Source organism: Palaemon carinicauda, chromosome 22 (genome assembly GCF_036898095.1).
Source record: "Palaemon carinicauda isolate YSFRI2023 chromosome 22, ASM3689809v2, whole genome shotgun sequence".
NCBI lineage: Eukaryota > Metazoa > Arthropoda > Malacostraca > Decapoda > Palaemonidae > Palaemon > Palaemon carinicauda.
This window is the reverse complement of record NC_090746.1, coordinates 66,765,385-66,790,627: the sequence shown is the minus strand read 5'-3', so window position 1 is coordinate 66,790,627 and position 25,243 is coordinate 66,765,385. Positions and strand designations below refer to the sequence as shown.

Sequence of the window (25,243 nt, the reverse complement as noted above, 5' to 3'; positions counted from 1 at the left end):
TTAGGGTACTGTAGTACATGCATTAAGTGTTCTGTACTATAAAGGGTAGTTTGTTAACAGTACTACGTACAAGGGAAGGTTTTAAAAGTCTGAATATACATGTTGAATAAAGAGGTAAATATGGTGTCACTACTTCGCGGATTTTCACCTATCGCGGCCGCGACTGGAACCTATCTACCGCGATAAACGAGGGTTCACTGTACGTTATAATTATTATATGATAATATTTCATTTATGTGCATTGCGTCGTCTATACATTGGCGCTCATTGTGAGAATGTAAACAAATGGTGTTTCAGTTTGGTAGCTCATTTACTTGCTGCGTATATGGTACAGTATTATTCTCTATAGACTTTAGCTAAACTTTATTATCTATTATATGCTAGCAGCAAATGGTTCATTAGCTAGCTGTGTATATTGTGAATTTATTAACTGACTCATATATGCTATTAGGAGTCGGTGTAATTTCATATTGAATTATTTTGACTGCCGATGCAAATGCCATTTTATTTCTAATTGTGCTATCTTTCATTGCAGATATTATCATTTTCATGTGATGCCTTCCAAGTGATAATAAACATTGCATAGACAAAAAGTGATTCTTATTTAATCTGTCTGCAAACGTTTATTCTAATCCTTACTATGGATCGTTTAGGTCATCAACGTACTCGATTGATATTGATAACCGCGGCCCATCCGGTTAACTGAGCAGTCACGTGACTTCCCGCACGTGGCGCAGTGAAAACAAACCACACTTTAACGTGGTGCTGCATGAACGGTCGTCTGTTAAAGCTAAATTATTCGCCATTATGCCTTCATCATGTGTTATTTTCAACTGCAAGAATCACAATATGATGCAAGGAAAGATGTTGCATTTTTACAAGTTCCCCAGTCGTAGCAGAAGCCCGGATAGGAGGGATAAGTGGCTTGCAGCATGCCAGCAAATGAATCCAAATGGACACAAATGGTCCCCACCAGAGTCGGGTTATTTGTAGTGAACACTTTATCTCTGGTATTTATGAAATTTAACATATTTTAATATAGTTTAACATTCTGGTGGTTGGTGTTCCAACAGTATGTCTATTGGTGTTCATTATGAATTTATATTAAATTGCCAAAATACAGGTAAACCCAACAAGACTGAGAAAGAACACCCAGACTACATTCCATGCATACTGCCTTTCAAGAAAGACAGCTATGCCAAAGCCAAACGACAACTTGAGAGATATGAGCGAAATGACAAGAGAAGGCGATTGGTTTATGAGGCCAACAGTAACACACCTCACACTTGCGTGCTGTAAACAGTTCAAAATAATTATTGTTTATCATAATTTTTAACTTGCAAGTGTCGCTAGAAGTTAGAACAGTTGTATTTTATATCTTATTACTCACCTGAAGCATTTAACTTTATATTGTAACGTGTTTTAGCAGCTCCAACCAAAGAGTTCACATAATCGTGAGCCATTGCTCTGGTTTGTTTTCACTTCGCTTGATTCCCGCGCTAGCGGTCACGTGATCGATGACGTCAGCTCGCGGTTATGAATTCGCTTAATCTACCTTACGTATTCGTCAGGTTTTAAACAACTTGTTTAAATGCAGTTGCAGCTGGACACTTCCTGAATTAATTTTGTGTTTTTATTGATCATATATAGGTGAACGATATATCAAAAACCTTTTATATCGTATTTGTAAAAATTACTGCAATCACTCGTAACGCGTTCAGTACTCGACGGGAATGGGAGTTGTGAGTGACGTGACGTCTAAATTTAGAACCGAGGTCCCGAGTCCCGACTCCCGAAACCTGGACCTGGTAGTTAATACGTATTGCGACTATTGTCCAGTCTACGCTGAGTCTGGGTATCTCTAGTAAAGTCGCCTTCATTTCAATTACGGTAGGTTGCTATTTAATTAGTATGGTAGAACACTGTCCCTTCGAAATGTGCCGTTCTCAACAGTTAAAGAGAGACTATCAATCAGAAAGCGAAGGGAAGACAACGACGTAGAATATTGCTGTTGTATGTTGAATATGTTCATGTCATCGCCATTGTTGAAGTTCATATCTAATTTTTATCAGTTATCTACGTGATGGCAATATTTGTAACGGGGAGCAGCACCTCGGCTTCAATTACATACATAACATAATTTGCCTATCACAATACAAGTGTGATATAAAACGTATTTCGTATGTCGGGAATTTCGACCCGATCAATCGAAATTCCCGCCATTTGACTCCGCCTACGACTACGTCAAATTGGAGGGAGAGGAGAAACTCGCGGGCGAATGAATGTAGTTCCAGACGTGAACGTTTAGAGCCAAAAAAGGAAACCACCTGGTAGGAAGGCGCTGAGACTAATAAAATCAATTGCTAGTAATTTAAGATTAGGAAAAATGAAGTCATTCTGTTGTAACATGTTAAAAAAATCCAATGTAGAAATTTAGGTTCAGGGCAAATTGCGCCAAAAAGGTGACGTCGGGGGTTGCAAGGATAGCTCGTCCTCTTTGATCCAACGTCCCCAACCGAAGTAAGTCCCCTCTAATTGTTATCTCTCCTCTCTACCTTGTCTACCAGGTTGGTTGTAGTAGAAGTTTGAGTGCAAGACGTTTAGTTTTTTATATCGCAGTTTAGTGTAGAGATCCTTGTGATTGGGGATCTGAATCCTGAGTTAAATAAGAATAGGGATATTTGGTGTGTGATTCGTTGTGTATTGAATTCGAATTGGCACTATTTTCAGTTTGTTAATGAGTCCGGTGTGGACTTTGTGCTTGAAGAGCACATGCTACATTACCTAGGGTCAGTCTTGTTTTTCAGTGAGTTTTGTGAATGCTTAAGAATGTTGTTTGTCTTTATCAGAGTTTATTTTTGTAATAAAATTGTAAATTTTATCGCCGTATTTTAGTTAACTCCTGGAGGGTTTTGGCGAGTCTTGCCTCTTCAAGGCCTTGCGATCCGCCCAGTACATCGGGCAGATTTAATTAACTGGTGAAAATCACGACATTTGGTCCTTCGAACCGGATCGCAAGCGCTTCCCAGAGCCGGACAGGACTAATTTAAAATATGAGCTTTTGAGAGAGAGAGAGACTAACAATTAAGGTCCTCTACGTCTCGATGTGCGATCGCCCACGTGGGTCAGTTCTTTGAGTCCCTTAACGTTAAATTATCCTTTTCTCCTTGCCTTGTCCAACCCCCCCAAACGTAAAGTAAAGTAATTAAGATGGCTGTATCCACGATCGTGCATATCGAGGCGTCGATGGGCCTACTGGAGGATTTGCTAAGCGAAACGCAAAGGGCACTGATTGAGACCTACTCCGAGTCCGTTTACCAGAATTTGGTAACGGAGTTGCAGGCAGAGGTCCGACAGCTTAAAGAGCTGTACAAAAACCAGAGAGTTAAATTAGAGTCTAGTATCGAAGCCCGAATTAGGCATATGTTAGGTGAAGCGACACGCGCTTCCACACTATTGTACAATAGAATAGATAAAGTGAAAGGCCCTTCAACGGGGAATGTTGCCCTCCCCAGGTTGAAGCCGCTGCCTCTCCCCACGTTTGAAGGGGAAGTGCAAGAGTACGCATCGTACCGTGAATTATTCACGATCCACGTGGATCGAAGAGCGGATTTAGACGAAGTGTCTAAATTCACGTATTTATTGGGGACGTTGGGCAAAGAGCCGCTCAGGATTATCAAATCCCTGAGTGTAACCGCCGCGAACTATGGAGTAGCATTAGATTTATTAGATAAGCAGTATGGCAACGTGCACCAAACGCTCGTGATTCTGCACCGCAAGTTAGCAAACATCTTTGTGCCGTCACTAAACCCAGTAGAATTAAAAAGGTTCCGTTTTGAGTTAACTATCATTATTGAGCAAATCAAAAGACTTAGTACCACTGACTTAGGCCAGGGCATGGTCATGAGCCTCATTAATCAAAAATTGTCAGAGGGAAAACTATACCGCAAGGTGGTAGAGCATTTGAGGAAATGCGACTATACGTTGGACGAGTTTTTTGAGGCAATAGATTTCATAGTAAGAATGTTAGAAGACGATGCATTGCAGAGAGGCGACAGTCTTGAGAGTGACAAAAGACCAGACAGTAGTGTAAGACCGAAAACCCATCCCATCCACCATAATTCCTGCCCATTTTGTAGCGAACGGCACCCGCCTCACGGATGTCGCCAAGTGACAGACGTAGCTGCTAGACGTCGCATTTTACTAAAAAGGGGTCTTTGTTTCAATTGCACGAAATCAGGCCATCGTAGCGATAAATGTCCCGTATCAAATTCCTGTAGAAACTGTAATGCTAAGCACCACACTGCGATTTGCGACGCGGGTAGACCGCAATCAATCCCTAGTCATAGTAATAGTCAATCAACAACGTCCCGCCCCGTAGTAAATGCGACGCCTGCACAGAACCAAAATGCCCCCCGTCCGTCTAAGGTTAAAGTAGAATCTAAGCCGTGCACGAGCGCAAAGATCGCGCAGAGGTCTGATGTGGACCTCCCATGCACTATCTTGCCAACAGCCATGGCAGGTATTCAACAAAGGCAAGGTAGTAAGCGAGTCCGCCTATTTCTCGACTCAGGAAGCCAGAGGAGCTTCATCTCTGCAAAAATTGCCCGTCAATTAGGCCTACCGGTGGTAGGAAGAGTATCCTTGAATATAGCTCCGTTTGGTTCCGAGGAAATAAGCGGCCAATACGATGTAGTAAGTTGCAGGGTTGAAATGGGGAAAAGAATCGTGCGTATGAAATTGGTGGCACACGAACACGTGGACGTCCCGATACATAACGTGGGTTATGTTAAAGTCAGACAGCATCTGTTGACCAAGGGAGTCACGTTAGCCGATCCAGCAAACCAGTCAGATACCATGAAGAACGTTCACATATTAGTTGGGGCTGATTATTTTAGCTATTTTGTCATAGGTGTAGAAAAAGTAGATGGGATAAATCTTTTCTTAACGCATAATGGTATGTCCCCGTACGGGAAGGTGCCACAGTGGCTGTTCCAAGGGGAAAAGGTCGAACAAGTAAGAACGTTGAGAGTGTGCAGAATCACGGACGAGCCATATCTGTATGATGTAGATGAGTGGTGGCGATTAGACCGTGTTGGTATCGCCCCATCTGAGCAATACACTGTTCGCGAGGCCGAGGCCGTGCGAAAGGTATCGCAAAGCGTTGTAAGAAAACCTGAGGGATATCAGGTTAGCCTACCATTTGGATCGGATGCTAGGCCAGAAACCAATTATCGTAACGCTATGGCGCAGTTGGAGTCGTTGCAGACAAAATTCAAAAAGGATAGGGAATATCTTGAACAATATCAGGGAGTGATAGATAAGTATCTCGAAGCAGGTTTTATATCAGAAGTGAAAAATCCCGTAGTGGAAGGTTATTACATGCCACACTTTGGTGTTAAGAAAGACAGCCGTACCACCCCCCTTAGAATCGTGTTCAATGCCTCTGCCAAGTCACAAGGTTGCAAGTCCTTGAATGAATGTCTTTTACCTGGGCCCAATTTGGTAGAAGTAGCATACAGTTTAATTATAAGGTTTAGGTTGAATCGATATGCCATGTTAGCCGACATAAGTAAAGCATTCCATCGTGTTTTGTTAGATCCTCGTGATGCCAAATACACACGATTTCTGTGGCGCAAGGCAGCTGGTCGAGCGCTTACCTTCGCCTTTAGAGTCGTGGTGTTCGGCATCACAGCTAGTCCATTTTTGCTACAGCAAATATTAAACTGTCATTTTAAAGAGGAAGGGCGCCCAGATTTAGTAAAATCTTTTTATGTTGATAATTATCTGGCCACGTTTGAAGATATAGAACATATGAGGCAAGAGCATGAGTCTGTTCATAACATCTTAAAAAGGGCGGGTATGCCCTTAGAAGGGTGGGCCAGCAATCACTTGGCCTTCGATAGCGAGAGACAGTGGAGTGAGCCTGTGAGTGTGAACGTGCTCGGGCTGCGATGGGCCCGGGACGTGGACAGATTGTGTGTGAAAGAAAGCAAAAGGATCTGTGAGTTGGGGGATGGATGGGTGCCCACGAAGCGTAGGGTACTTTCCCTATTAGTCTCCATATATGATCCGATAGGTTTGATAAGCCCATTATTTGTAAGGGGAAAGCTTTTCCTTCAACAACTATGGGAGGATAATGTAGGTTGGGATGATGTTTTAGCAAAAGAGAGGGCTAAAGAGGCAAGTGAATTGTTGAATGATTTGAAAGCGGTGAGCGACATCACCTTTCAAAGATCAATAGGAAAAAAAGGCTTACAACTTCATGTGTTCACCGATGCCAGCAGTAAGGCATATGGAGCAGTAGCATATACTAGGGACGAATGTAATCGGGTAAGTCTGGTAACAAGTAAAACCCGGATCACTCCGAAAGGGATGAGCAAGCTGACGATCCCTAAGCTAGAGTTGCTGGCCTTGTTGTTAGGCAGCAGACTAGCAAGAACGCTCAAGGATCTGATCGAGCCACGGGAAATAGTAATGTGGACCGACAGTAAGGTAACGTTGGCATGGGTAGCATCGCCCGATGCCAGGTCTAATAAAAATGTGTTTGTTTCTAACAGAGTGGCGGAAATTAATTTTATTCAGCAGGTTTGTAGTTTCAGTCTGAACCATGTCCCTAGTCAGCAGAACCCTGCCGATATCCTATCCCGAGGCGCAACGGCTCAACAATTGCAAGCTAACCCCCTGTGGAGGAACGGTCCAGAATTTCTCAGGACCACGGGAAGGCCTGTTCCTTGCGAGGAGGAAGATTTACTACATCAAACTCACGTAGTAGCGGCGGTGCAGGAGTTGAGGGAGGAGATGTGTCCTACCCCCCCAGGCGAGATTTGGGACGTCCTGAAGAGGGAAGTAGGGTTCCAATTCTTGTTACGAGTAGCCAGACTAGTTTTAAAGTTTGCTAAGATAGAACGGCATCCGTTCAGTATTGTTGTAAAATTAGAGCAAAAACATTATTTGCCTACTGTTTATGCCTACTTAGAGGGCGGAGTCAGACCCCCTCGTGAAGTTGCTAATTTTGCTAGACAATTGAATTTAGTTTTGGTAGATAATCTCATCTGCACCAGGGGACGAGTGTCCCATGTAGGAGAAACTGATCATTTAATTCTCTTGCCAGCCAAAGGGCATTTGGTTAGGATGTATCTAAATTATTTACATCAGTTACATTTGCATTGTGGGGTGAATACTCTAATAGGTATCTTTCGACAGAAATGTTGGGTGGCGGGTCTACGTTCCATTGCGAAGCGAACCGTGCGGCAATGCCCTGAATGCAAGCTGGCCTTCCAGCCTCTAACGAGACAGCCACCACCACCCCCCCTGCCAAAGGAAAGGATCACCCTCACAAAACCGTTCACGGCGGTCGGAGTGGACCACACAGCAGCTATACACACGGAAACACGGCCAGGGTATATACTTATCGTAACTTGCATGGCCAGCAGAGCCGTGTACCTTGACTTCTGTCCCTCTTTGGAAGCAGAAGAATTCGTGTTGGCACTTAGACGGTTTAGCGCCACCCACGGTGCCCCACAGCTCATCATGTCCGATAACCATCAAACCTTCAAGGCTGCCAGCCACCTCCTGCAGGGACTTTATGAAGAGGATGAAGTCCAGCAGTTCCTGAGGAAAACTGGCATAAAGTGGCGGTTTCAGACGCCCCGTGCACCTTGGAAAGGTGGGTTCTTCGAGCGTTTGATAGGAGTAACGAAACGGACCCTCCAGATAGCCCTCGGAAAGAAGTACCTGCCGGACGCCCACGTGCTAACCCTCGTGAAAGAAGCAGAAGCAGTGGTGAATAATCGACCGCTCATGTACAGCGGTGACGAGCGCGAGGATGAAGTCCTCACCCCCTCCCATTTGATAAGAGGACACCAAGTCCACCTCATGGCCCCCATCTTACCGGACGACCATCTGAACGCAACCTTCACCTCTCGGAAGCTACGTGATCGTTACGTAAGATTGACAGATTCGCTCAAAGCCTTTAGGGAACGCTGGAGAAAGGAATACTTGAGTGCCTTGAGGGCCCGGCACGACAGTCGGCCCGGGGAACCCTCCAAGCTGCACCCCGGAGACATCGTGCTAGTGAAGCAGGACAATAAGAAGAGAGCGACTTGGCCACTGGGACGTGTCGTGGAGACGTATCCTGACGACAACGGAGTCGTACGCTCGGCGAAAGTGTTGTTTGAGGGTGTCGAATCGCTGCGAGCTGTCAGCCACCTGGTTCCCCTAGAAATAGCCCCCTCTGAGGATGACCATGAAGGAGACGACGGCGATGACGGAGAAGAGGGTGCTTACAGTTCGACAGCCGGAATGCCAGGGATAGCGGAGACGTCTGGGAACGACCAGGATATGGCAACAGCTACGACAACTCAACAACCAGCCACAGGAACGGACGACAACGACGAGAAAGGTGAGAACTATGCAGTTAGTGAAAGAAGTGAAAATGAAAATGAAACAGAGCAGACGAACGCACAAGGACGTTCTGCACGCCCATTGAGAAGGGCTGCCGTGAAACAGCGAGAACTAATGGACTGTCTACTGAAAGGTGACGATATATAAAAAGTAGCTGCAAACTGTAAGTGAAAAGGGGGCGTGTTCTATCTGGAAGGTAGGGAGGGTGGAGTTTGTGAGGTGTGCGTGAATCTGCGGAGGTTGGAAGTGCTTAGGGGTGGAGTACGGGGACGGGATGGTCTCTCGTGCGTACAGACCGAGCGTTGCACAGAACCTGCCCCTCCCTCTTGTACTCCATTAAGTAACAGCCTGCATGTAGCAGCGCTATAGAAGTCTCGATTATTGTGAGTTGAGACAGACTGAATTTGAATTGTCATATGTATTTCTGCCATTTTTTGAATTGTCTTAGGCCCATTGCCTAATTGTCGTTGCACTTGAATTATTATGATTGTATTTCTGCCATTTTTTGAATTGTCTTAGGCCCATTGCCTAATTGTCGTTGCACTTGACTTATTATGATTGCATTTCTACCATTTCTTGAATTGTCTTAGGCCCATTGCCTAATTGCTTGCCAATTGAATTCTGTAAAATGTGTACATATCACTTATTTCTGCTGTTCCTTATGTGTATTACACGAGTGCTTTAGAATTGCTAGGCCCATTGCCTATTTTGATCTGTTATATGACTGTATATTATTGATTGTGTTTATTACCCCGGGGTAACATTGCTGTAGTATATTGTGCGTACTCTGTTCGAGTCGTTGCGGAGCGCTACGCTGCGAGCCTAACAGAGTCTCGGAGTAAGCCACTCCCCTCACCCCGAGTCTAGCTCCATCCAATTGACCGACGTTTCATCGCTCCTTATTTTGGGGCGTGGAGGATGTCGGGAATTTCGACCCGATCAATCGAAATTCCCGCCATTTGACTCCGCCTACGACTACGTCAAATTGGAGGGAGAGGAGAAACTCGCGGGCGAATGAATGTAGTTCCAGACGTGAACGTTTAGAGCCAAAAAAGGAAACCACCTGGTAGGAAGGCGCTGAGACTAATAAAATCAATTGCTAGTAATTTAAGATTAGGAAAAATGAAGTCATTCTGTTGTAACATGTTAAAAAAATCCAATGTAGAAATTTAGGTTCAGGGCAAATTGCGCCAAAAAGGTGACGTCGGGGGTTGCAAGGATAGCTCGTCCTCTTTGATCCAACGTCCCCAACCGAAGTAAGTCCCCTCTAATTGTTATCTCTCCTCTCTACCTTGTCTACCAGGTTGGTTGTAGTAGAAGTTTGAGTGCAAGACGTTTAGTTTTTTATATCGCAGTTTAGTGTAGAGATCCTTGTGATTGGGGATCTGAATCCTGAGTTAAATAAGAATAGGGATATTTGGTGTGTGATTCGTTGTGTATTGAATTCGAATTGGCACTATTTTCAGTTTGTTAATGAGTCCGGTGTGGACTTTGTGCTTGAAGAGCACATGCTACATTACCTAGGGTCAGTCTTGTTTTTCAGTGAGTTTTGTGAATGCTTAAGAATGTTGTTTGTCTTTATCAGAGTTTATTTTTGTAATAAAATTGTAAATTTTATCGCCGTATTTTAGTTAACTCCTGGAGGGTTTTGGCGAGTCTTGCCTCTTCAAGGCCTTGCGATCCGCCCAGTACATCGGGCAGATTTAATTAACTGGTGAAAATCACGACATCGTATTCAAAATTTAGTGCATACTTTATGATTACCGTTATCGACTCGGTATTATTGTAGTGTATTACAGGGCAATGCAACCTAGGAAAAAACTACTTTCTCTTTTATAAAAAATTACGCTCTCCGAAAAAGACACTCGTTCCCGTCGCAAATTAATAGTTTCAGAAATATATATATATATATATATATATATATATATATATATATATATATATATATATATATATATATATATATATATATCCTACGATAATAGGGGACCCCCAGTGGGAACTCGGGGTTTTGGGTTGGGAAAACATACCTGGGGAAAAGAAATACGAAAACACATTAATTTTTATATTACAACCTTGGGAATTATACAGCTTGAAGCTATTATGAAAATAATTTTACTCGCTACAAAAATACAAATTAATTAATTCCAGCATTACAATAAACGTAAAACTAAATTAAACTGCAAAGATTAAGTATATTTTGCTACATAGAATTGTTTATCTAAATTTAATATAGAACCTTTGTGACAAAGTCGTCATAATTTGGCAGCTGTTTTCAAGTGAGGACTGTCAGGCAACTCGAGAGAGATCAGCTGACATTTGTAAACAACAACAAAGTGTTAGTACAGCGTGAACCCGGAAAGGACTTCAAAAACTCTACGGAAAATGTTAAAAAACACCATTATTTAAATCAAGAATAAATTAATCCCTGATATGAATGTTTTATAAGAAGTGTATATGCAATTTTAAACACGATGCAAATTTGTGTCACATATAATAAACTCTGTAATATCAGCAAAAACCATCTACGTTGTCAGTGGCCGCGAGATAGCTTGGAATGTTTTATGTAGTTAACTACCGGTAATAACAAATACTTGTAATGTAAGTCAGTGAAGTTTGACATGAAATCGAATTTGAATAAGCGTAGTCAGCAGAAACTAATGGACGGTAACCTTACAATTGCTTGTAATATTGCTGTCACTAAAGAGTAACATGCAGAACGGGGTTGAGGCATAGCCTCAGGAAAATAATAGGTCGAAGCTAATCTTTGAAACCTTGCTTGTACTTTTTGTCTACAGGTAACCATTATAAACTAGTGCTAAGACTACATATACTGCCAGTTTGTGTTAAAAGTTGAATATACATATCGACTGCCGTATACTCCCTTTCAGTATCTATAAGTACTTAAGAAACCAACAACTAAGGTTCAGATGAAAGTTGCGCATAATTAATAAGGTTCTTTTATGAATTTATTCAGATCTTTCTAACAGCTTTACAACAAGGACAAACTTTTGCTGTATGTATGCTATGCCTCAGTTCCAATTTACGAAAGGTTAGATCTGAACTTGAATACTGTATATGTATGCCTACCTCGTGAACCTAACTTTATTTTTAGGTTGGCCTAGGTGTCTTAAATCTTGCTGTTCATTTATAACAGGTTAGAATAAACCAAACTCACTCACTCTCTCTCTCTCTCTCTCTCTCTCTCTCTCTCTCTCTCTCTCTCTCTCTCTCTCTCTCTGTAATGTTATGTACATCCCATAATATTGTTGGTTATGTAACAAACGATTCCCCATGTTCAAATACTGTATATAGGCTAGCTCACTTATGAACTGCCTCAGTTGAGGATGGTGTTACAGTTGTTTGTCTACATCTTCATTTTCGACTTACTCCAAAACCACAGGTTCCCACTAATATTGTTGATAGGTCTTTAGGCAATTCTGTTGGAATAAGTGGCACCATAACCCTTAGAAATTGCATGTCTTGTAATACATGACCAGCCTTTGTAACAAGAAGAATAATATGAAAAACTTGCAAATTTTTTTATTTACCCCAAAGTTCAATTTTTGCAAACATTGCATATTCTTTCTAACCCTCAAGTTTAATTCTGTGCAATCATTGCCACAAATTATAGTTTTATTTTGCATTAATATAAAATAAGAATCATCATCTTGAGTATAAATCTGTATTACAATATTAATATGAGGTTTTTATGGGTCTCATTTTCTATTTCTTCCCTCTTGGTTATATCACTTAAATCTTCTTCCTTCATTCTTGGTATCCTCAGCCATACACAAGAAAATCTTCATAGAAATGACCAAGAAGAAATGGAACATGAAATACAAGAAGAACAAGAAGAACTGGAATTTTATCTATATGAAAAGTGACAGGCTACTGCCGCCTTGGCCTACAATGGGAGAGGTAATGACAGAGTTTAAATACCACAGAAAGAAATATTACGTTGGAGGAAGACATATACATGTACCACAGAAATTTATGCTGGTGAAGTATAGATTGAAGAAGCTCACTACCATTTCAAACTTGGATACTATTTTAGAGGTGTTAGGAGTGCCTACAATATGTAAGTAAATATAAGTTAAATTATGCAACAATTTATAAATTTATTGGTGAAAATACATAGCATTGCATTTTCAATCATTTTCATGGTTATTGTAAAGTATAAGAAATTTACTCAATCTTAAAGTATATTTATAATTTGTTCATACACTTATACAAATCTTTCATTCTTTAAAATAGAAATTTGTCTTCAGCAAAGCTGGAACAGCCTACGAATTGTTATCAAGGTGGTTGGTCATTACAGGTGATGCGAGGGGGAAGCCTGTCATAGAATAGCCACATTTGTCTTTTGCCACAACGAGTTTGCATGTAATGTTGCAATTCTTTCTCGACTGTTCGATCTTTTCTTACTTTCTTTCTGATGAATGTTGGTTTGATTTTTTATTATTCTTTTAGTGCTCTCATATGTAAGCATAAGCGCACTGAATGATAAGCATGCAGCAAAGTGGTTTTTGTTCCTATTATTGGAGCTGGATAGTTGAGGGGAAAAGTGCAAATAGTTATACAATCAACAGATTTGGCATGAGAACTCTTATTATCCCCATAAATCAAAATCAACCTCTGGCCACCTCAGTATATGGCATTTGTTCGTACGCTTCATACACCATCAATGTTGTTATGTTCAAGATACTAGCTACAAAGGGGAGAAGAATGGATGCTGGATCTATTAAGAGCAATATGGGAAGGGTAAATAAGGCTTAAAAACTGGGAGGTGTTTAGTGGTATCTATATTCAAGCAGAAAGGTGATATCATGGAATATAGTAACTATAAGGGAATTAAAATAAGAGTATTGTTTGAAAGTATTTGAGACTGTACTAGATGAGAAATTTATCGTAGAAATTGCGAAACAGTAGTATGGATTCCTGAGGGGAAGGGGTGACAGTGGGTCCCATCTTTATAATACGGCCGATGCAGGAAAGAGGCCATATGGAAACCAAAAGCTCTTCTGTACTTTTGTAAATATAGAGAAGACTTATGATAAAATACCAAGAGAAGGGAAGGGATGTTTTGGTGCTTGAAGAAGAGGAAAGTCCCAGAGAAGTTGATTAGATTGGTAGAAATGATGTACAAAAGAACAAGGACAAAAGTAATAACAGCTATTGGGGAAACAGAAACCTTGTAAGTTAGTGTTGGATTACACCAGGGGTCAGCATTAAGTCCACTTATATTTGTGCTGGTCTTGGATGTGTTCGTGAAGAGATCAGAAATAAAGTTGTGGGAGTTTCTGTATGCAGATGAATTGGTGATTACAGCTGAAAATGAGGAAGACTTACAGAGAAGGGTTGTGGAGTGGCAAGAGACTGGAGATGGATGGCTTAAGGGTAAAAATGGACCAGACTGAAGCTATGGTAAGCAGTAAGGAAGGTAGGGACAAGATAGTCATTCATGAAAGTAGAGGCTCGGTTATGAAACAGGTGGAACAATTTAGATACTTGGTATCTACTAAGTCAGGAGGGACTATGTGAGGCTGAAATTGAGAATAGGATAAAAGCAGCCTTTGGGAATTGGAGGGACATAGCAGGAGTGGTATGTGATAAGAAAAGTCAATCAAGCTAAATGTCAAGATCTATAGTACAGTAATAAGACTAGTGTTAATGTATGGATTGGAAATGGGCTCTCAGATAAGAAGAGGAAGCAAAGCTTAAGAGAACAGAAATGAGAATGCTGAGGTGGATTATGGGACTATCCCTTCTGAAAATATTTATAAATGAGGAAATAAGGCATGGTAAAGATTAGAGAGGAGATAATAGTGTCAGGACTGAGATGGTGTGGAGGGAGTGAGGATGGCTTGGGAGGAACCCATGGGGGGGGGGTGCAAGATTGAGAGGGAGGCAGAGAATTAGATAATGATATGGAGAGAAGAGGTTTGATGGAAGAGGAGGCCTCCGACAACTGACCCCTTAATCGAGGGATAACAGTGGAAAAGATGAAGTCATACATACCCTTGTCTTTCAATAAGGCATATTGTTTCATTGCAAGTTGGAATCTTGTCATGAAAGTTGGATAATGAGCGGTTATCCAACAGGCTAGGGAAGTCTAATTTCATTCTCTCTTGTAGGAAGTGAATAGTCGTTTGTGATGAAGTGCAAGCAAGAAGTTCATGTTTGGTGGGGGAAGGGAGGACATTGCAACTAGTTTATGAATGTTGATTTTCACTCCCTCTGTGCCTCTTGTAGGGGGCCATGACTGTTCGCAGTCATCCCCAAGTCCTGAGAGTAGGTACAGTGCCAGGCGTACACCCTGAAGGGTAATAACCAAGTGAAGCGTTCGTCAGTGTTGGACTGGGCAACAGCCAAAAAGACTGGAGGAGTCATTCACCACTTTCGTTCCCTCAGGGGGTGGTACTGCTGCTGCGTGTATGCATACTCCCCTGGATCGGTCCTGGGGAGTATGCTGTAGGTATCATGAGGACTGATCTATATTGGCTGAGTTTACAAGTTTCACTGGTGTGTGGGAAACCCCCATTGTTTGTTAATCCACTTCATAGGTTGGAGAGTTTGACTATGACCATGCGAACTGCTGACAGTGAGTTTTCTAAGTAGCTCCTCCATGACTGAGGGAGATGGTAGTTAAGGCTATTTCTCCCCCAGTACTCCTGCCGGTGATGTTAATGGTGAAGGGTGTGTGAAGAGTAAGTCTTTTAAGGTAGCCCCGACCCAGCAGATGTGTTGAAGTTCGGAACTGTGGCTCCTACGGATTCTTAAGCTGAAATAGGTGAGGATAAGGGCAAGAGATCTCTTGCCCTTGTCCCGAGTGTTACCACAATCCCTGACCCAGTGCCTGTGATTCCTACCCATAATAACCCTGTGCCTGTTGCCCTGACCCTTGTGCCAGGGGCCCATTCCTACTTCTTCAATATCAGTGGTTGTGCTGCCAGCCCCGCTCGTTGCGTTGTCATGGGCCCTTGTGAGTGTGTTTTCCCCTCCCCCTGTGACAGTGTGCCCCAGTGGCATTGCTCCTATTGGGGCAACCCATGTGATTTCCCCCCTTGGGGAAATGTCTTCATCGACAGTCGCTCAGATATCGACCGCTCTGCTTGCAGAGCCAGGAAGATTAACCCTGGATAGGTACGGTCCTCGGACACCCCTTTAAGGGTATACTCGGACGCGAACGACCCCGACGCCAAAAAAAATTCTTGAAAAATCAGTTTTTGCAGTAACCTCCTTTTTTCTTTTGCCAAAAAAAACTTCAATGAATGCTTAAAACAACTGTAAAGATAAATACTACTCATCTATAGAAAAACTATTTATTATAAATATTTTAAAAAATTAAGTAGAAAAAAAAAAAGACCTGACATAAAAATTCATAAAAAAAAAGTTTATACATATATACACAAATCCTTTTAGGAATTGATTCTTGAATGTTTAGGACACATCTTGATGTATTTTGGATGAAGTCAGACCCATGGAGGTGAAGATCTGAAATGAGAAAAAAAGGGTAACTTTTTTTGGCCAAAAAAAATTGTCCTAATTTCATGAATTTTTTTGGGTACCCAAATGAAATAGGAAGTGGCTAATTTTTTTAGGGAATAAACATATGTTATCCTAAAATAGAAATATGTAAAAAAATCTTCATTATTTTGTAAATTACATTTATATCAGGGGCCATATCTAAAGGTAATTTTTTGAGTACTTGGAAATTTCGTAAAAAAATACATATATTTAATATATAATATGATATTTATGCAGGTAAAAATATACCAAAATATCAAAAATTCTATAGGGAACAAGAATATATATAGATAGGGCAGCTTACGCTTCGGATATGTCCACAAAATGGCCGCCAACCACACTGACTCAGACTCCCTAATCTGCCACTTGAAATGTAGGAAGGGTATGTCAATTTCAAGGTGTTATTTACTAATCTAATTATTGGATATGCATAAAAATTGTATGGTGGGTTGCTGGATAATTGTCGATTATTTTACGACTATAAAATTAAAATTCTGACCCAAAAAATTTTTTTTGAAGGGAAATAAAATCGAAAAAAAAAAATGTAAAACAATATTTTAGCTAAAAAAATTTGATGATATTCAATCATAAAAAAAGTAAACAAAATTTTCCGACAAATAAACATCTAGAGGAATCATTACTCTGTGATAGTTCCTTAGTACGTAGTAATTTTGAAAGAATTGGGAAAAAACGAAAAAATGGCAATCACCGGAAAATTGAACACATACCTATATATACGCCATATCTGGCTAAAAAAAAGATAGGCATGGGTAGCCAGATCATCTAGAAACACTTTCCAACACTATAAAAATATAAGTTTTGCGACACTACTTGCCAATTCCTTACGGTAACATGACTAAGCAAAAAAATGCAAAACAAATAAAAAGGGGCACTCGTGGAAAAATGGCCATTCTAATATACGGCATTTCAGAAAAAAAAAATTTCAGCCACGTGCTAGGCAAACCATCAAGGCATATTTTCCGACAAATAAACATATAAATGAAATATTACTCTGTGATAGTTCCTTAGTACGTAGTAATTTTGAAAGAAATGGGAAAAAACGAAAAAATGGCAATCACAGGAAAATCGAACACATACTTATATATACGCCATATCTGGCTAAAAAAAAAAATAGGCATGGGTAGCCAGATCATCTAGAAACACTTTCCAACACTATAAAAATATAAGTTTTGCGACACTACTTGCCAATTCCTTACGGTAACATGACTAAGCAAAAAAATGCAAAACAAATAAAAAGGGGCACTCGCGGAAAAATGCCCAACATTCTAATATACGGCATCTCAGATAAAAAAAAAAGACATGCACGTGTTAGCCCAACCATCAAGGCACACTTTCTAACACATAAACATGAAAAAAAAATCAATAATATACGGCAATTCCTTACTACGTAGTAAATTTTTACAAATATTGAAAAAAAACAGAAATTGGCAACCGCAGTTAAATACCCAATATACCAATAACTACGTCGTATCTGACAAAAACAAAATCACGCATGGGTAGCCAGATCATCTAGACACACTTTCCAACATTAAAAAAGCAAAAGTTTTACGACACTATTTCGCAATATCTTACGGAAAAATGACTTGGCAAAAAAATTAAAAAAAATTAAAAAGGGACACTCGCGGTAAAATGCCCGACATTCTAATATACGACATCTCAGATAAAAAAAAAGACATGCACGTGTTAGCCCAACCATCAAGGCACACTTTCTAACACATAAACATGAAAAAAAAATTAATAATATACGGCAATTCCTTACTACGTAGTAATTTTTACAAATATTGAAAAAAAAACAGAAATTGGTAACCGCAGTTAAATACCCAATATACCAATAACTACGTCGTATCTGACAAAAACAAAGTCATGCATGGGTAGCCAGATCATCTAGACACACTTTCCAACACTAAACAAGCAAAAGTTTTACGACACTATTTGGCAATATCTTACGGAAAAATGACTTGGCAAAAAAATGAAAAAAAATGAAAAAGGGGCACTCGCGGTAAAATGGTCCTCGTGGTGATGAACGACATTTTAACTAAAAAAAAAAAACATGCACATGGTAGCCAAACAATCCACCAAGACTTTCCACAACTGATAACCTATACAAGTTGCACCATTCTACGACAATTTCATAATACGTAATAACTTTGATAATTATGCAAACTACCTCAGAAGGGTAAACTCGGACGCGAACGACCCCGACGCGTCTCAGAAATCGGGGAAGGAGTACAGCTACAGCAATGCACATCTGGACACTACTAGAGCGTGTAGGGGAGACACCTCCTGCAGGTCGATCACCCACAAATTCAGTCACAGGGGTGAGTCACGTGAGAAAAACCTGTTTTTTTTTGACGCTCGGGGTCGCAAACGACCCACCGTACCTATCCAGGGTTAAGAAGCATGCACACTGTTTTTCCTCCTCCTCCTCCATGTCGTCATGTGACTCTTTTCAAATGAAGAAGAGAAATAGAAGTCCAGTAAAGTCAGAATAGTCACAGGGATATGCTTCCCTTTGACTCGACCTCTGTCAAGAGGGTTGGACGGCACCTGAGTGGTTCTCGACCCATAGGGGCCAGGTCTATAGCCCTGTGTCACGGCCTACTTTTTATGGATTCCAATTGTTTTTTACTCTTAATTAAACAAATTATGCTATCCCATTATTTAATACAAGAGGTGCAGAATTGGTTAGTACTTCTGCAGTCTAGGAAAAATATCAGTGTTTACTTCTGTTGGGTCCCTGCCTACGTTGAGGGGAATGAGAATGAACGAGTAGATAAGGTAGTTAAGGAAGCTTCAGGGCTACCAAACACATCCCCAATAAGTATTCCTTACAAAGACCTTAAAAGTAATATATATTTTCTCTAAGAATAAGTGGCAGACTCGATGGTCTGAACTGACCACCAATACAAAATTGAAACAAATCCACCCTTCAGTGGATAAATGGTCATCTGGTAGTTCTACAAGTAAGAGGGATAACATCATTTTAACCAGGCTGCGTATTAGCCATACATATGCAACCCATATTTATTTAATTAAGAATGGGGAAGGGAAACAGTCCCCTTTCTTGCAATACCTGTCAAGTGGCTATTGATGTTAAAACATATTTTAGTAGTTCTTCCGTAACTGGAATGCAAACCAACGCTATTTATAGGGGTATTACTTTCGTGGAAGCTGAAAGGACCGAACCATTAGAGTTTAGCGATGGTTAACTACCCATTCCGTTAGTTAGCAGTGGATAGGGGATTAGCTAGCTACCCCTCTCTTTTGCACATCTGTAACTGTGCCTCACTTTTGCTTTTTGGACTACCATTAATCTGTGTTTTTTACACTTTTTCTTTCAATTTGTGTCTGCGTCCTTCCTGCCGGCCATGCGTACCTGCCCTGGTCCTGAGGGCCACACCTGCGGTACCTTCATGTCTGGGGAGGATACCAATTCTCAACGCCTTTGCCCACTCTGCAGGGGACAACGTTGCGACAAATCTAATAAATGTGTTGAAAGCCGGGAGTGGTCTGCCTCCCAGTGGGAAAATTATGGGTGTTGACGAAAGAATATAAGGGCGACCGCTGGCACGCGGCAGGCTGTCGGCGTTGGTGAACCTAGCTGGGTACATAAGATGGAGGGTTGTCTGAGATGTCGGCGGTCGCGGCGGCAAGGGGCGGTGGCCCCCAGCAGCCGGCAGGCTGTCGCCTTAGGTAATCCTCAGATAGGAACATCCTATGAAGTAGGAAGGTCACATGGGGTGCCGGCGGCTAGCGCCGGTAGGCGGAGGCGGCAGTGGACCGGCACCATGATAGAAGAGAGAAAGATAAGGAGGGAGTGGGGAAGGGTAATGTCCGATACGCGACCGGCTTCCCTCAGAAAGGAGTGCTTTCATGATAGGAGGGGATATGCCTATCATCTGGCGGCAGGGGGCCGTCAGACGGCTGGATGCCCATGGTAATCCAAGGGAGGATCAGAGGATACTCCAAAGGGGGAGAGGGTGATCTTCCGCCGGCAGGCCGGCCGCCGACACTACCCTATAGTTCGACTATGAGGGGAAGTGTAGCAGAGCGGCCAGCCAAGCAGGAGAGCACAGCTTAACCTACAACTCTCCCCAAGGGAGGAATTGTAGGACAGCAGACAGGGGTGTGAAGGCAAGCCAACACAAAGTGATAGAGTGGGGGTAGGGGTCTGAGGGAGCAGAAGGGGTCGCAACCCTAAAGCTCCCAAGGAGTGGGGGAATCTGTTAGATGCTATACTACCCAGGTAGGAAAGAAACAATCTCCAACCCTAGGGTAGGTTAGCTCAGAGTAGGCACAGCACTGGTGTACTGTCCTAAACTATAATAGAACAGAATCCCCCAAAGCCTAACCTAAACCAGGAGAGCTTCTCCTAGATTAGGGAGGGCTGGGAAGACATATCGCTAGGCCCCAGGAGGAAGGGACGTGTCCCAAGAGCAGTCTAGGGGGAAGGGAAGGGCAGGACCCTTCCACCTTCAGTCTCAGTCGATACCTAAAGGGAAATGCGTTCCCTAAGGGTGGACTGGGATGAACGATAGGTACTCTGGGGTTCTGTCCGAGGTCCCCCCATATACTATGGTAGGGAAGAGGGAAGAACGATCTAGCCTAACCTACCCGAAAATTATTCCAGGTAAGGGGGCTAAGATATAGCAAAGCTACCCAGAGGGAGGTTACCCGAAGGTAACGGGGAAGATAAGGAAGCATACAAGGGCCCCAACGTTGGGTTAGGGGATGTGACATGGATGGACCAGGCATGGTCCCTTGTATGGTCCCTAGAAAGCGAAAGATATGTGCAACACTGAATCTTGTATATGTTTAAAAATGCCTATATCTTCATTAACATTAACACTAGAAACACTTATTATATTATGCAGAAGTAAACATGAACACTAGGCTGCGGCCTAGGCTAGGCTAAAAGTCTAGTATGGGGTCGGCTAACTAAGAGCGCCGAAGAATACCATCGGCATAATATAACTAATTCCTAGCAATGAAGACTAAATAACTAATGATATTTAATTAGTTACAAGGCCGGGAAGGCTGTTCTGGCTAACTAAATAAAGCATGCGAGGCGAACAGCGGCGTCATAGAATGGCGCCTCCGGGCAAGGCACAGCTCCGCCACAAAACACAAGATTTTAGCGTAAAAAATCGTTACTTTACGGCCAGAGCTTATTTAAACAATACAAGAACCTGGTACTCAACCTTCCAGAAGAAGGCGAGGCAGAAGGTTGAGACATGGCGAAGGATGTACAAGATAATCGGCGATCACTGGGAAAAACAAACCAATGTTGGAAGCTACCAGAATAGGAATGAGGACGGACGTGACGTCACACAGTATGGCGGACGGTTTGTTTACGTTGCGAGTAGTGTAACAGTAACGAAGGAGGGTAACTTTGGAACGGCTCCTCAGTTACCTCGCCACCTTTCCCCCTCGAAGCGTAAATGCTATGTGGGGTGCAGATAGCCATGTGGCGTGTTGATGCATGCGTCCCCTGTTGATATACGATATCCTAGAGGGAAACCTTTAGGGTACTCGCACCAGAAGTTAGAATTCTGTGAAACCTTTAGTTTAATTCTCTAGGAATATTTATTGTAGTCATATATACCCAAAGGAAGCTACTGAAGGAACCTTTCATCAGGACGACATGGCTTGAGCCCATAAATTCATATACACATATACACACACATATATATATATATATATATATATATATATATATGTATATATATATATATATATATATATATATATATATATATATATATATATATATATATAATAATAAAAGTATGAATAAAGATCAACATAACAGACTATATATTTGGGCTAAATTCAAATTAATTTGACAGGTTAATAGTTACTCAAATTCTTCTTCTGAGCCAATATTTCTTAAGTGATATTCATTCACAGGTACTCCATAGGCTTTCTCAATGCTACAGTCAAAACGGACAGCAAAATATCAAATGTCTGTACACAATTTAACCTCCCAAAACCCATGCTATATTAAATATCCACCACCTACATTGCCATAAACAGCAATGCGAGATATTCTGTGTCCCTTATCTACTTCTACATGTTGACACTGTAGTAACTGAAGACTATATCTCAGTGTTCAGGTTCAAAGGACCTTTCTAAAAAAATTCATTGATTCCATTAATAGAGGCTTTGTTCCCATTCATCTTGCAATTGCCACTGTCAAATAATTTCCTCGAGGGAGAAATTTGCAGTCCAGTAGTCTAATCTTTCACCAATAAAAGATACGTAGCAATGTCATCTGCAACACGCCTCTAGAGTCGGGCCTTGTTAATCACGGTTTCTTGCTTTGCTGTTTCGGGTTTTCGCGGCCAAGAAGAAAAAAAATTCTTTGTGATGATTGTTTACCCAACATTAAGATTAATTGGATTTCTAATAGTTGGCAACAGCATTGGAATGGCCAAGAATAATGCAATACCTATTAAATAAATATTCTCATAACAATTGCGGTAAAATTCAAGCTGGGCGATGATTTCAAATAGCCCTCGCTCCTTTACACTGGGAGCACTGCACGCCACTACCTATCTTTACATCCTGCTCTCTCTCTCTCTCTCTCTACAGTGTATATCCATTTACTGTGGTAAAAACTTACAGCTATATTTGAAATAAACCTGATTTTGATTAAACTGGTGTTTCACTTAACTGTATCCAAAAATAATGCATGTTTTATTCACATTTTAGTATCGTATTTACAATTAAAAACATAGCAAATTATAATCTCATGCATTGTTTATACTCAAATCAGCTGATTAAATCTGCACAGTCCATTGTCAACCTATATTCACTTTCACTGTATTATTCCACTGATTTGACCATTCACTTTCACAGAATTACCTCACTGACATAATCTATCATGCATAGTAGTATGAAATCTCCTTCACATTATCATTGTCCTTCACTTATTATTATTATATCCTTAATCCTTTTCCCAATTCATTCCCAAATCCCTTTTGTACATTTACTTTGCACTCCCACACACATCTACAGTGTATTTTTCTAACTTTTGATTCTCTTTATTTTTTGCGATTTCATTCTTCTCTTTTCTAGCATTCATTTGTCATTTTCATATTATTCATTCTAAACCCCTTTCTTATCCCTCATTCCACGTACTCCCATTCCTATTTTTCATTCTTTCTTGCGTTTCCCAAATTCATTGATTTCGCTAATTTATTTGAATTAGCATAGATTTGGCCGAGGGAATGTGCAAGAAGGAACTTGGCTACCCCCCCCCCCCCCTCTTGTCTCATGTCATATTGTTTCATCCTTCTCTCTAACTGTTCTCCCTGGTGTTTCACTTAACTGTATCCCATAATAATGCATGTAATATCCACATTTTAGTATAGTATTTTTGGGCTCAGCCATGTTGTCCTGATGGAAGGTTCCTTAAGGTAGCTTTCTGCGGGATATTTTGTTACAGTGATACTCCCAGAGAATTAACCATAGGTCTCCAGAATTCTAACTCCTGGCGCGAGTATCCTTAATATATCTTTAAGGATATCGCATAATATCAGGGGACGTATTTTTGATACGACACATAGCAATCTTACCTCGAATAGATTTTACTCTTTGAGGGGGAAGAGTGGCGAACGAAGGGGAGCCGTTATCAAGGTACCCAGTGGAACCCCTCCCTGTACTACTACGACCCATTATTCCTTTGAACGTAGCATTTAAGCATGGTGCTCTCCCACATTTCTCTCAGTGTTGTTACTGTTTTCTGGAGTATTATCATGCAATCTCCAGCATCTTCATCCTCTGGAAAGTTGAGTATTTAATCTTTCCTGTGTATAATTTACAGCTCCCTTTTCGCAGTTAAATTAACATAATTTAAGTGTGTTAAGTGGAGCACTGCCATCTCTCGAAGGCGGCCATTTTGAGACCGCTGTCGCACGTCATAAATGCAATTATTTAGTTAGTAGTGCGACGCTCCCGGTATTTAGCTATAAAGAAAGTTTCTAGCTGTTTAGGCAAAATTATACTAGTGAAGATCGCATATACATATACAGTATAATATTTCCTCTTCCAAAATATAACGTTTCTTTTGTATACGATAGGAACCCGGTGGTATCACCTGTAGCCGCGGTCCCCACTCGAGTTAGGCTAGCCTAACCCGTTTGGTATGTGTTAGTAATGTTAATCCCGTTGTTTAACGTCTGGTATCGTTTCTATTAATTCGGTCGGGGATATATATAATCCCTAGAATTATTGGTATAATTCGATACGCTTCTCTTTTAGAGAAAAGAGGATAAACCCTTCTTCACCCCCTGAGTGCCGCCATCCCAAGCGGCAACCCTATCTTCCGTCATCACCAACGAGTAGTTAACTCCGGCTTGACTTGGATAGTGTTTTACCGTCGATCTTCTTGCCGCCGAGTATCCTGACTTTGAAGAATGACAGTAACTCAGGGTTGATTGTCTTGCAGCCGACAATGTCATCGACAGGGGAATCTTAATTCCTCTGCCGCCCATGACATTGCCGACAAAGGAAGCTATGCTTCCCTAGTTTACAACCGAAAGTAGGCGGCATAATTGCCGCCGCCTTTTTCCCTTGTAGACTATAAGACATGTCTTATAACTGACAATGTCGCCGGCAGGGGAATTCGTATTCTCCTGTCGCCCACGATGGCGTCGACTCAGGAAGCCATGCTTCCTTGGTTTACAGCCGAAAGTGGACGGCATACTTACCGTCGCCTTTCTCTCCTGTAAACTATAAGACCCTTTTCCTTCCCCCTTCTGTCCTTTAGTGTCGGCCTAGACGTCACAAATTTCCTTTGGCCGGTGTTCTACAATCATTCTCGCTTGCCGGGCTGAGTGGGTTGCCGGCTGGGTTCTTACAAGCGGCAGTTAGGTTACCGCCTCGACCAGCTCCCTAATGGAAGCGAATGCTCCGGGGAAAGGCTGAGCCAGCCCTGACGGCTGCCGGTGGGAAACCCATTATACTGGTGAGAATTCTTTAGTCCTCTCTTAGACTGCCATCCACAAATCTCGCAACCGGCAGTACAGCTGGCAGCAGAATTTGTGGCTGGATGGAAGCTAGAATCAAATGCATTCCTCCCCTTCCATTAGAACTGTCATTTTGGGAAGGAGACTGTAGAAGGCAGTAGCCCCCCTACACTTCCAATTATTGTACTAAACTATAATACGGAATCCTCCTTTCCATTCTTTCTCTCTACCTATCAGTTAGTGCCGTCAGGCACTCGCCTAACCCCAGTAGTACCCCGGTAAAACTACAGTATACAATGATACAGTAGTACAAG

General features: G+C 41.6%; 1 protein-coding gene across 1 annotated transcript in view; it reads left to right on the top strand.

Annotated features, from left to right (window-relative positions):
- The first annotated feature begins 1,912 nt into the window (after positions 1-1,912).
- Positions 1,913-25,243, top strand: part of LOC137616503 (uncharacterized) — a 40,238-nt gene continuing 16,907 nt past the window's right edge. Inside the window, exons 1-2 of the mRNA XM_068346325.1 lie at positions 1,913-2,013; positions 12,194-12,487. Of these exons, the coding sequence (XP_068202426.1) occupies positions 12,220-12,487 (268 nt within the window). The 5' untranslated portion in view covers positions 1,913-2,013; positions 12,194-12,219. The remainder of the gene's footprint in view (positions 2,014-12,193; positions 12,488-25,243) is intronic.